This window comes from Belonocnema kinseyi, chromosome 2 (assembly GCF_010883055.1).
Source record: "Belonocnema kinseyi isolate 2016_QV_RU_SX_M_011 chromosome 2, B_treatae_v1, whole genome shotgun sequence".
Taxonomy (NCBI): Eukaryota; Metazoa; Arthropoda; class Insecta; order Hymenoptera; family Cynipidae; genus Belonocnema; species Belonocnema kinseyi.
In genome coordinates, this window is record NC_046658.1 from 37,566,087 (window position 1) to 37,578,748 (window position 12,662).

The following is a 12,662-nucleotide window of genomic DNA, read 5'->3' on the forward strand; positions in this document are numbered from 1 at the left end:
ATATATATTCATATTTCTTTTATTGTACGAATTTTCAGAGAAAAACGTTAAACTAAAAAAATCGCATTTGCATTTATTTGAGTAATTTGAAAGCTAGGTGAATTTCAAAACTGACAACCCACTTATAATGATAGATATCAATTTATTTTCAAATGCATTTCTTTAAAAATGCTTTATAAACCTTTTTTCATATTTTGTCATTTTTTAAATTATTTCACTTGTATGCAAAACACTATTTTTTCACTGTTGAAACCATACACTATACGCAGTGTAAATATAATCTGCATTCCACATGCCGGTCAATAAGTTGCTGCTTTTTTCCTTTGGCACATTGTTTCCTGCATTTTAACCACCTTTTTAACTGACAAATGGTATTTTTTTCCACCTTTTTATGCACTAATTCAGCACCTGGCACATCATTTTCATTCACTTTTACATTAAAATTCGGTACGATAGTGTACATTTTGCCAAAAATATAACCAAAATTTTTAAATGCCCCCTAAGTGTCATGGCGGCGCCTAAGCTTCCACTCTTAAATAAAAAGGTCTATACGAGATAGCCGTGTATCAGCCAAAGGGAGTTTGAGGGTACAGTCACACCTCTGCCTGCCTGCCCGGTGCAGACAGACAGCTGCCCGAGACCGTTCACACCTTGCTTTTTCTTTCTGTGAAAATCTCAAAATCGCGCGAGAATTTCAAATACTGTTAAATTTGTTAATGAAATAAACTAAGTTTTTGTAGTTAAAATTGACAATTATGATAATGAGTTTCATTCTTCTAATATAATGTAAAAATAAGAGATAAAATATCCAGCCCTGAATTGTGTATTTCAGAAATTGTCAAGTTTTTACAGAAAAGTCGTTTTGTCAGTCGTAGTGTTTTTTCATTTTTATCCGGTTTTAAATTCCTGTAAAGTGCAATAAAAAAAAATATTTCTATGAGTGAAATAAATAGGTTTCTCTGCTCTTGTACAATGTAAATATTTTTAAAGGTGAAATTTTAAATACGTATAAGAACCGTCAGCTTACAGCAACCTAACCTGCAAAATGCAATGTATATACATATATCTTGGTTTTAGGCCTCGAAGAAAGAAAGTTCTGTTTTATAATACAAAGTAATCCCAAAATCCATCATAATAATCCATCATATAAAAATGGATTGTTGTAAAGAAATAAAGATTTAAGATTTTTAGTTGGAATTTTATTGATACTTTAGTGCTAAAAAATGTGGAAAATAGTTTCATTTGAGAGCTTTTTATTTGAAAAAGAAGCGTTTTATTTTTTAATTTTATTGAAAAACGTGTAGGAAGAGGAATATATCAGAAAAAATGTTTCAAGACAAGGCAAGAGGTGAGGAAATTTAAAAAAAAATATGAAGATGGGATACAAGGGGGTTCGTGTTGCAAAACTAATAATAGTTGGCAGCACCGAGCCGAGTACTAAGTCTTCTGTCGATGGGAGGCGTATTTCAATATGGCGCTTGGTGTGTGGTTGATTATAATAAATATATGAGGGTAAATAAGTAAATAAGCTTCTCACGCAAGGAGATAATAGCTTATAGACGCGGCTCACGGACTGGGTATTCGCCGTGAGTCGCCGGTTGGAGGGGATAGACGAAACGATGCCACCCAGTGTCTCCAGAACGTGGGAGCGACACATTCAAACGTAGCGTGTCGGTGAGTCGGCTCTGTTAAATGCTGCGAAGCCCAGCCTCGTGTAAAGCCGAAAATGCACGAGCAGGAACCCGAGCTCTCCCGACCTCACGAATGACGATCTAGCTGCTTTTATTGACAACAGTTCACGATGGTGGGAAATATATTTTTACGTAAGAAAAACGATACCCTTCAAGCTTTTAAAGAATATAAAAGTTTTTCAGAGAAGCAGAAAGGTGTTAAAATTAAAGCTTTTCAAACTGACAATGGAGTGGAGCTTCTGAGCAAAGAGTTCGATTCCTTCGTGAAACAAGAAGGCATCAAGCGTCGTCTTACTGTACCTTATACGCCGCAACAAAATTGAATTGCCGAAAAAAAATCGAAGTCTTGTAGAAATTGCACGTTGCATACTCCTACAATCAGGTCTCCCACCATCTTTCTGGGCTGAAGCTGTTCTTATAGCAAACTACATCAGGAACCGATGTCCTACAAAAGCACTTGACGGAAAACCCTTACCCTTCTTACCCCTCCTGGTAAGAAATGCATTTTTCTGGGTTATAGTGAAGATTCCAAAGGTTACCGAGTTTGGTTGCCAACAGACCAAAAAGTAGTCATTGCGAGAGATATTAAATTTATGAATGAAATTGATAATCAAGGAAGGTTTGAAGATTTCATCCCACAAATGAATTTCCCTAATGAATCAATCGCAGCTTATTCTTCGATAAAAGAACCTATACCTCAAGAAATTGAAATCGGACCAAACATCACGGAAAACCAAGAACCAGAACAACAAATTCCTCACATGGAACAAAATAAACATATTCCTGAAGAAGAGAGACCCATCTTTCCTGAAGATTTGCTCGAAGAAGAACATATAGAAAAAAAAACAGAATCGATTAGAAGAAGAGGAACTCCTTGAAGCGGAAGGAAATCTAAGAAGAGGTCCAGGAAGACCAAAAATCCGTAGGACTGGAAACAAAGGACGTCCTAAGAAGCAGTACTCTATGATACAACCTCAAGAAGAAATACCAAATATAGGAAACGAAATGGAAAGGGGAGAAGAAAATTATGTTCTCATGAACATCGTTGACGATTACGCGAATATAGCTACCGAAATTCCTTGGAAACTGGCTCTAAGTGGACCAGATTCAAAATCTTGGAAAGACGCGATCACTGAAGAAATAGTGTCTCTTCTGAAACACAACACGTGGAATATCGTGGAAAGGCCCAAGAACCGAAATGTCATAGGATGCAGAACAATACTCCGAAATAAATACAATCCTGATGGTAGTATCGAAAGGAGGAAGGCTCGAGTCGTTGCACAGGGATTTACCCAACGCCCAGTTATAGATTTCAACGATACTTTTGCTCCAGTGGCTCGTCTAAGTTCAGTTAGGTTGCTTTTGGCACTGGCTTTTCGAGAAGAATTAAAAATTCATCAATTAAACATCAACACAGCATATTTAAATGGAAAAATTGAAGAAGAAATCTTTATGGACGTACCCAAACTCCTAGAAGAATCCTTAGAACAAATTTTATCAGGAAAACAAAAAGATAAAATTGGAGAAAATGCAAAACAGATGCTCAAGGATCTTCAAGGAGGAAACAAGGTAGGTTCATTGCAAAGATCCCTCTATGGTTTAAAACAAGCAGGTCACCAATGGCATAAGCGCTTTGATGAACATCTTTAAAGTATTGGATTAAAACCAATGAATGCTGATCCTTGTATATATTCTATGCAACGAGGGAGAGAAATCATACTAGTTCTTATCTATGTGGATGATATCCTCATCGCCTATCGAAGCATATCCAATCTTGACTTTATACAGAAGAATTTAACAGGAACTTTTGGCGTAAAAGACCTGGGAAAAGCTCATTATTACCTAGGCATTGAGATTTCACAAGGAAAGAATTGCGTAAGTATATCTCAAAAAGGCTACATACGGGATATACTGAAACGCTTTAACACGAATGATTCAAATTCCGTCACAACAACAGTGGATGAAAACGTCAAGTTAACAAAAGGCGAGAAGAAAACCACTCAAGCAGATAAAGCAAGACCGTATCAAGAACTTATAGGAGCATTGAACTACCTAGCAGTTGCTACTCGACCAAACATATCATTTGTTGTTAGCAACTTAAGCCAATTTAATGCATGTCATGAAGAGCAACATTGGACAGCGGCGAAACGAGTTCTCCGTTATCTTAAAGGCACTATTGACATGCAATTAACCTACAAGAAAAATTCAAAGGACCTTATAGGATATGCAGATGCTAACTGGGGTAGCTGCATTGTGGACAGACGTTCATATACCGCATTCACTTTTATTTTAAGTGGCGCTGCAGTAACTTGGGAAGCTAGGAAACAACGTACCGTTGCACTATCCTCAACTGAAGCAGAACATATGGCTTTGACCGAAGCTACCAAAGAGGCCTGTTATCTACGTGAATTCCTTCTGGAACTTGTTTTCAAGGAATTTTCTAATATTCTATTAAATAATGACAACATTGGAGCCCAATTCTTGACTGAAAATAGAATGTTTCATCCTAAAACTAAGCATATAGATATTAGATATCATTATATCCGAAATATCTTAAGTAAGGGTTACTTAAAGGTGAAACACTTATCTTCTACAGAAATGATTGCGGATATATTTACGAAAGGACTACCACGAATTAAACATTGGAAGTTTTTACATTTACTTGGCATGAAATCATTGGAAGATAAAAGGCTCGCTATATTTTTGAGGGGGTGTGTTAGAGTTCAAATTAGCGTTCCATCAAGATTCAAACCAAATTCATGTTGCATCTTAATAACAAGGTTCTATCGTGTTTTGATTTTGTCAACCTATTATTTTATGAATAATAAACTTTTGGTTTATAAAATACTCTGCTTATTCAATTAAGCTTATAATATTGGAACTATATTTCTATCAAATCTAACTATATGCTTAAAAAATGAACTATTCTGTTGTAAATTCGATTCTGTGTTTTTTTAAAAACAATTTTCAGTTGAAAATTTATTTCTTCCAACGAAAATAAAACTATTTTAAAATTAAAATTGTTTAAAATAACTATTTTGGTTGATAATTTAACTGTTTTGTTGAAAAGTAGATTTTTCTGTTGTTGAAAAAATATTTTCTTATACTAAAAATTTAATTTTATCATTTTTGGTTGAATTTTTTTGGTAGGAAATGGACCTTTCTCAGTCAAAAATTCTTCATTTTTGGTAGAAAATTATTCTTCTTGTTTAAAAATTCATCTATTTTAATCAAGAATTAATTTCTTTGGATGAAAATGCATTTTTGGTTGAAACTTCTTTTATTTTGGTATAAAATGGTTAAAATTTCATCTTTTTTTTTGGAAATTAAACTATTTTGCTGAAAAATTGTTAGTTGTAAATTGATTTTTTAAACTCATAATGTAACCATTTTTCGTTGAAAATTTATCTATTTTGTTAACAAAAATTTTTGTTGTTTTAAAATCGATTTTGAAAATTTTGAAATTTGGTTTGAAAACTAAAATATTTGTTTGCAAATTCAATTTTTTGCTTGTGAATTTAAATATTTTGTTGAAACTTTGATTTTTTGGGGTTGATAATTATTTTTCAACTGAAAATTTATCTATTCAATTTTTCATTGAAACATTATAATTTTAGTTGAAAATTAATTTCTTTCTAACTAGTCCATTTTTGATCGAATACTTATTTTTTTAGTTTAAAATTCGTTTCTATAGATGAAAATTGAACAATTTTGTTGACAATTTTTTTTCTTCAAAAATTTATCAGCTTTGTTGGCGAATTATTCTTCTTTAAAAATTAATTTGTTTTAGATAAAAATTAATTTCTTTTGTCGCTAAAATCGCATTCATTTGGGTTTCAAAATTATTTTTTTCAACTGCCAACTTCAGTATAAACTACAATGTTTAAGTAAAAAAATGTATTCTTAAAAGTAATTTCTCATGTTGAAAATTTAACTATTTTGTCGAAAATTTGTTTTTTATTTGTTAAAAATCCATTGTTTACTAAAAATATGACTAAGGCATGCAGCACTAAATTTGAAACATTTTAGACTCAGAAGTCTTGTTTCCTATATCTATTTACATAAAGTTAATTATATTTCCCTCTTCGCAATAAGCCTAATGGTTCTAAGGTAACTCGGGATTACAAAACCTGAATAAATTTCAGGAGTAGCTAGATCGTCATTCGTGAGATCGGGAGAGCTCGGATTCCTGCTCGTGCATTTTCGGCTTTACACGAGGCTGGGCTTCGCAGCATTTAACAGAGCCGACTTACCGACACGCTACGTTTGAATGTGTCACTCCGTGATGGGAGAGTGGTGGGGGCCGAAAAATCCCATGTTCTGGAGAAGTATTGCAAATTTTATAAATTTTCTAAAGCATCACATAAAATATTTGGCTACTAAGTTTTAAATTTCAGTTTTACAGCAAAATTTTATTAGTCCACTTCAAAATTAAAGATTTTCAAAGTCAAAACAATTAAAATAGTAAGGTTGAAAGTTCTTACCTCTTTGGAATTTTGATGAATCAAAGCTTTCTACTTAAAAATATCCAGTTTTAAACATTTGAGTTATATTTGCTCGTTTTATATGCACAGTCAAATATTTCGACTAATTAATTAAATAATTTTTTTTTCTAATCAATTAATTTTTTATTTTTATGGTTTGAAAATGGAATGTTTGAGACTAAAACTGTATTTGAATAAAATTTGAAATTGAATCATTTGGACGCTTACATTTTTTGAACTGTTTCCGAGTCGTTTTGGAAAATTGGTAACTTATTTTTATTATTATGTATTTCTTTGAAATACATTTGTTTTGAATGACTTACCCTACTAGCTATGTGACAGGTAGAACTTTTCAAGTTTGTAATTGTATACTTACAAGTTATGTAATAGAAGTTTTAATCGCTGGTGTTCTCAGCTTTCCACACACTAATGCTAAACTTAAAAGATTAATGTTTAAACAAATTCTTATATATTCTTGTACTATTTCCCATTTAGTCTCACGTAAATACACACGCCCGCTAATAACTTTCAAATCCGCTAGGCGGCGACACGAGCGCGGCTCACAGCGAAAAGATAAGGGGTATAGATGAGACGCATACATTTCATAGTGAGTGGTGGGAGGTGTTTCAAGGAATCTCGAGCTGTGGAGCGAAATCTCGATTTTTTGGGTACCTAACAACTCCATTATTAGCAATAATAACGCTCGGATTTTTTTTCGATGGTATCATTAAAAGGAGCATCTCAAAAACGGGATATTCATAAAATATATAATAAAAAGTGGTTATTATAATTCGAAGTGGTTTTCAAGCAGTAAAGGTTGACATTTTTCGGAAAGAAAGCATTGCTAAAGGTGTAGGTTTAGTACAAACTTGTCATGTGAGCAATAGGGAGGTCCAAAAATGCATGGCAAAAGTTATTTGCATGGTAGAGGGCAACGACCCCCCCCCCTTTTATTCCAAATCCGAAAAAAGAAATTCCCTAATCTTTTATTTTTTTTAATTTAACAAGTGCTGGTTTTGACTTGAAGTTTCCTATATGAAATGCATGGGGAAAAATCACTTTTTTGAGTTTTTAGAATAATTTTTCAGGAATTGAAAAAATGTGACGGGAAAGTATGGGGGCCTGTGAAGAATTATCCAACGAAGAAGTTCATCTATTAGATATTTGGGTTTGACACACCTAACACATCTCCACGAGTATCTGAAAACTACCCTTAAAACAAAAAATGTCTATTCTTCATGAAATCGACCTTTTGAACAATGTATGCTCGTATTTTTTTACTTAAAATTATTAATATTGATCTAGTGGAATATTTATTATCGTTTCTTTCTTAATTTTCAATTATTTCAACAAATAGAATTTGTTTAAATAATTTTTTTTTTCTCAAAAATTCGTTTTCCCCCCTAAAAAATATTACAATTAGTCTAGAGGAATATTTATTAACATTTGTTCAATAATTGTTTATTATTTAAACAACTGGAATTTGTTTAAATAATTTTTTTCGAAAATTTTTTTCTTTCTTAAAAATTATTACTATTAGTCTAGTGGAATATTTATTAACATTATTTCATTAATTTTCAAATGTTTAAACAAATAGAATGTGTTTAAATATTTTAAAAATAAAAATGATTAATATTTCTTCAGTGGAATATTTATCAACATTGTTTGATTAACTTTATTTTTTTTTAAATTTGTAAATAAAAATTATTACTTGAATATAACTGATAAATTAATTATTGACCAGTAATTAATTATTACTGATAAATATTCTACTAGACCCACAGCAAGAATTTTTATTTAAAAAAAATTCAGAACGAAATTATTCAAACAAATTTCATTTGTTTAAATAATTTAAAATGAATGAAATAATGTTACTAAATATTCCACTAGACCAATAGTGATAATTTTTAGGGAAAAAACGAATTTTCATAACATTTGTTTATACAATTACAAATTAATAAACCAATGTAATCAAATATTCCACTAGACTAATAGTAATAATTTTAAGAGGGGAGGGGGCACATTTTCGAAAAAAACGTTAACAAATTTAATTTGTTTAAATAATTAATAATCAATTAACCAATAATAATAAATATGCCACTAGACCAATATTGACAATTTTAAGTAAAAAATACGAGAATACAGTGCTCAAAAGGTCAATTTCATGAAGAATTGACCGTTTTTGTTTTAAGGGTAGTTTTCAGGTACTCGTGAGGGTGTGTTAGAGGTGTCAACCTCATATGTCTGATACATAAAATTCTTCGTTGGATAATTTTCAACAGCCCCCATAGTTTCCCGTCACCTTTTTTCAAACCCTAAAAAATTATTCCAAAAACAAAAAAAGTGATTTTCCCCCAGACATTTTACATAGGAAACTTCAACTCGAAACCGGCACCTGTGAAAATCGAAAAAAGAAAAATTAGTGAATTTTTTTTGGATTTGGAATGAAATTGGGGGGGGATCATTGCCCTCTAAAGTAAAAAAGGGTTTTTGAGCCACCCTAGTGAGCAATGTGGTCGAGCAAATCGACGGAAGTTTTCGTAGAATTTGTGTATTCATTGTTATACTTAACCTAAAACTTGCATAATTTTAGTAGGAGTATTTAATGCAAATTTCGCCACTCTACATGAGAATCGAAGTTGCCTATCTCTCTAAGTATGAAAATAATTAGATTTGTTTAAATTTTTTTTTAATTTCTATTTTTTTGAATTATTTTAATATTATTGAATTACATTAAAATCTGTTGAATGCCACTGAACTTCGTTCAAATACCTTTACTGGTTTCCGTTCAAGCGTTGAACTTATCTTTATTTTAAATCAGAATGTACGTTAGGTTCCATGGCGTTCCATTGAATTTCGTTGAACTTTATTTATTTACGTTGCATTATAGTGAATTCCGTTGAAGTAGCAACTACTTATTTACAGAGTCTATACAAAGTTCAAACAATTATGAATAAGTTTTTTCAGAGATTTGTTTCGAATTCCATTAAATTTCATTGAATTTTATTGAATTCCATTATATTCTACTAAATTTCAATGCATTCCATTAAATTCATTTTTTCATTTATTTCCTATAAATCGCGCTGAAACCCCTAAAATATTCACACTCTTATCCATGCTAACTGCACTACGCGGCACAACACTCACATTGCCGTTCAAAATTTTCGCCGTCTGATGGCGCTGCCAACATACTTGGGAGCTCTATACATTCAATAAAGTTTATGTTTTACAAAATCAACAAAAAATGAAAGGTCCTACAATGTTTAAAAGTATTCTTAGGTCTGAAACAAAAGCTGAAGTGAGAAAAAAAACTTTCTTCCAAAAATCCATATTTTCGAAAATCGGATCGGAGATAAATCAAACATTTGAATTGAAAAACGTGGACGCAAAATTACTACAGTGAAACTCTTATACCGCCGATTTTGGGGCGGACCTTGAGTGTGAATTAACTCATTGTAGCCCGCTCCGCTTTTGTTTGTTCACGCTTGAGTGCTCGCCTGAGCGACAACCGCAGACCCCGCGGCCCCCGAGCAGTTCCTGTTTTACCAACCTACGGCGCGGCTTTAATTCTCGGAATGGCAATAGAATGGAGGGCTATTTTCTAAGTTTTTTAACATCCTAATAATAAGCGTTAAAAAATTTAGCTTTTTAAATTTAAAAAAAAATGATTTAACATTCTCTATTTCTAAATTATCTTTCAGGCGGGTATTAATTGACTCTGGCGAAGCAGGCACTGCACAAGTATATACAGAATTACTGTCCGAAGTTTTGGATAGCGAAGGTGCCACAATAGAGCATATGTTAATCACTCATTGGCATCATGACCATATCGGTGGAGTATCTTCTATTCAAAAGCTTCTAAAATCTAAAAATAGTAAGCCAGCTACTGTTTGGAAATTGCGGAGATGTCCACGTGACGATCAAATCTCAGAGCAGGAAAAATCAGTTAAATGGCAATATTTGGTGCATGATCAGTGGATCGAAGTTGAGGGTGCAAAATTACAAGTAAAACACTCTCCAGGTCACACGACTGATCATTATTGTCTTTTTATGCCAAAAGAAGATGCCATTTTCAGTGGAGATTGCATTCTAGGTGAAGGAACTGCAGTTTTTGAAGACCTGCACGATTACATAATTTCCTTACGAAATATGCTGCAGATGAAGCCAAAGTTGATTTATCCTGGACATGGTCCTATAATTGAAAATCCACTTTCACGAATTCAATATTATATCGAGCATCGTCAGAAAAGAGAAGAAGAAATTCTGAAAACTCTACAGGAGAAAAATGAACCTATGTCTGAAATGGAAATAGTGAAGAATGTTTATAAAGTGAGTAAGTTTTACATTTGAAATTCGACGTATAAAACGATCGGAACTTATGACGATTATGATTTTCTCACTGTGGCTACTTTACCATGATAGCACACCAGCCGATTATGTAATCTTATCCAAGATTTCTTTTATTAAACTGGTTTCTTTACTGTAACGAAAGTCCATGTACGGAAATATTGATTGGATTCTTTCTGTAAAATATATGGAGGAGAACGATCTTAAAATTTTTAACTGGACTTTGAGTCTGTGAAGGTGAAAATTGTTAATTGAAAACCTTAATTTTTGCATTTGCTCCATAGAAAACGACTGCAACTGCCACACTTTTAATTGTTGCATCAAAATTAATTGTACCAGTTAGTTTAAAAACTAAAGATGTGTATCAAAATTGGATATAGTATAGAGGTTCTCTAATTTAGTTTCGTCTTATTTATTGATTTTGTGTAGTTTTTATTTTCTCATCGGGCGGCAAGTTATCGGACTTCTACTGTACATAGAATTATCCGCTTTCATATTACCATCATCATTGAGGAAAATTTTATCGAACTTATTTCCTTTTTTCGATATAAATTTGACATGCTGTGTGCCAATTATAAAATAAAATAAGTAAATTTAAAAAGTTACTCATTAGAGAAAAATGTGTAATAAGAGAGGAAAAATGATTATTTTCTTTATAGATGACTTTAAACATTTTCATTAAAGTATGTACAAATGTAATACTTGAATTTTCAACATATTAATAAAATGAAAACAACAAAAAATCAATAAAAAATGCCAAACTGAAATAGGGGTCCACTAAATGATGTCTGAATTTGATTTTTTTAAACATTTTTTAAACTGATAAGGTACAACTTAGACTAGAATTGTTTAAGTAATTAATTATTCTTCAATTGTGACTTTTTCTTAAAAAGAGGTGGAAAACTCTAGTTTTTTCATATTTAGTTGTCTTTGTCGCTTATTACTAAATATCTACGTTGCTCAGATACTAGTACCTCAATGTGTAATAAATTCATATTTTTTCAAATACTGTTGTTTGTTTAAACAAATTCGTTTGAAAATAAATTTTTTAAATTTCTTTTCGTGTGCAAGTAATGCATTAATTTGCCATTGTCGAGAGCAAAATTTTTTTAAAACCATTATCGTATTGTCTAATCATTTTATTAAAGATTAATTGTATATTTAGTTTAGGTGTGATTCAGGTTTCAAGCATTTTTTATCGAACTTTATTAAATTAAAAAAAAGTACACTAATGAAAAGCTTTTAGTTGACGGCAACCACATTGGATATGTCAGAGCGATACGCTTGTGTTAAACTGAGAAAAGTTTTTTTTGTAACCGGATAGAGACAGGATATATCCGTATAAGAGTTCTATCTGGTTTCTATTAGGGCCTTATTCGGGTTGTATTGGATCTTATCCGTAATTTTAAGCAGAGACTTTTTAAGCGGTAATCTCACAGATAGGTCCGGTATGGACAATGCTTTTGAACATAGAGGTAATGAATTTTTGTTTCCGTGTCCCAAATAGGTCCATGATAGACCCAGAAATATATATATGTGTGTGTGTGTGTGTGTGTGTAGTAGTAGTAGTAGTAGTAGTAGTAGTAGTAGTAGTAGTAGTAGTAGTAGTAGTAGTAGTAGTAGTAGTAGTAGTAGTAGTAGTAGTAGTAGTAGTAGTAGTAGTAGTAGTAGTAGTAGTATACACTGTAGTATTTATTTTTTTTTTAACAGAAAAATCCCAGATGTGTCCCGGATAGACCCGTATACCAGGTGTATACATATGAAACCGGTATTGCCATCTAGCGGCCAGTAGGCACACTTGTAGGCACTGTCGGAACTTACCATTTGTGCTAATTGGCGTATTGTCATCTGCCAACAATATCCAATACCAAACATTTCAAGTTTCATATGACATCGTGATTTTTTTCGCTCTTGAAAATGTAGAAATACGTGCCTTCAAACAACGATTTGCGGGGAGCATTAATTTTCTGTTTCCATTTGGGTAAATCGGCGATAGAATCTCATCGAATGCTTGTCGAAGCTTACGGGGAGCATGGTGTTGGTCGAACGCAGTGTAATGAGTGGCTTAACAAGTTCAAAAGTGGCAATTTTGATGTGAGAAACGCTGACCGCGGCAAACCACCGAAATCGTTTGAGGACG

General features: G+C 32.4%; 1 protein-coding gene across 2 annotated transcripts in view; it reads left to right on the forward strand.

Annotated features, from left to right (window-relative positions):
- Window positions 1–12,662, forward strand: part of LOC117168039 (beta-lactamase-like protein 2 homolog) — a 164,950-nt gene that overhangs the window by 86,857 nt on the left and 65,431 nt on the right. The window contains exon 2 of one of the 2 annotated variants that reach the window (XM_033353380.1): window positions 9,877–10,504. In XM_033353380.1, the coding sequence (XP_033209271.1) occupies window positions 9,877–10,504 (628 nt within the window). Of the gene's footprint in view, window positions 1–9,876; window positions 10,509–12,662 lie in introns of both variants that reach the window. The other variant, XM_033353381.1, reaches the window with a different exon arrangement.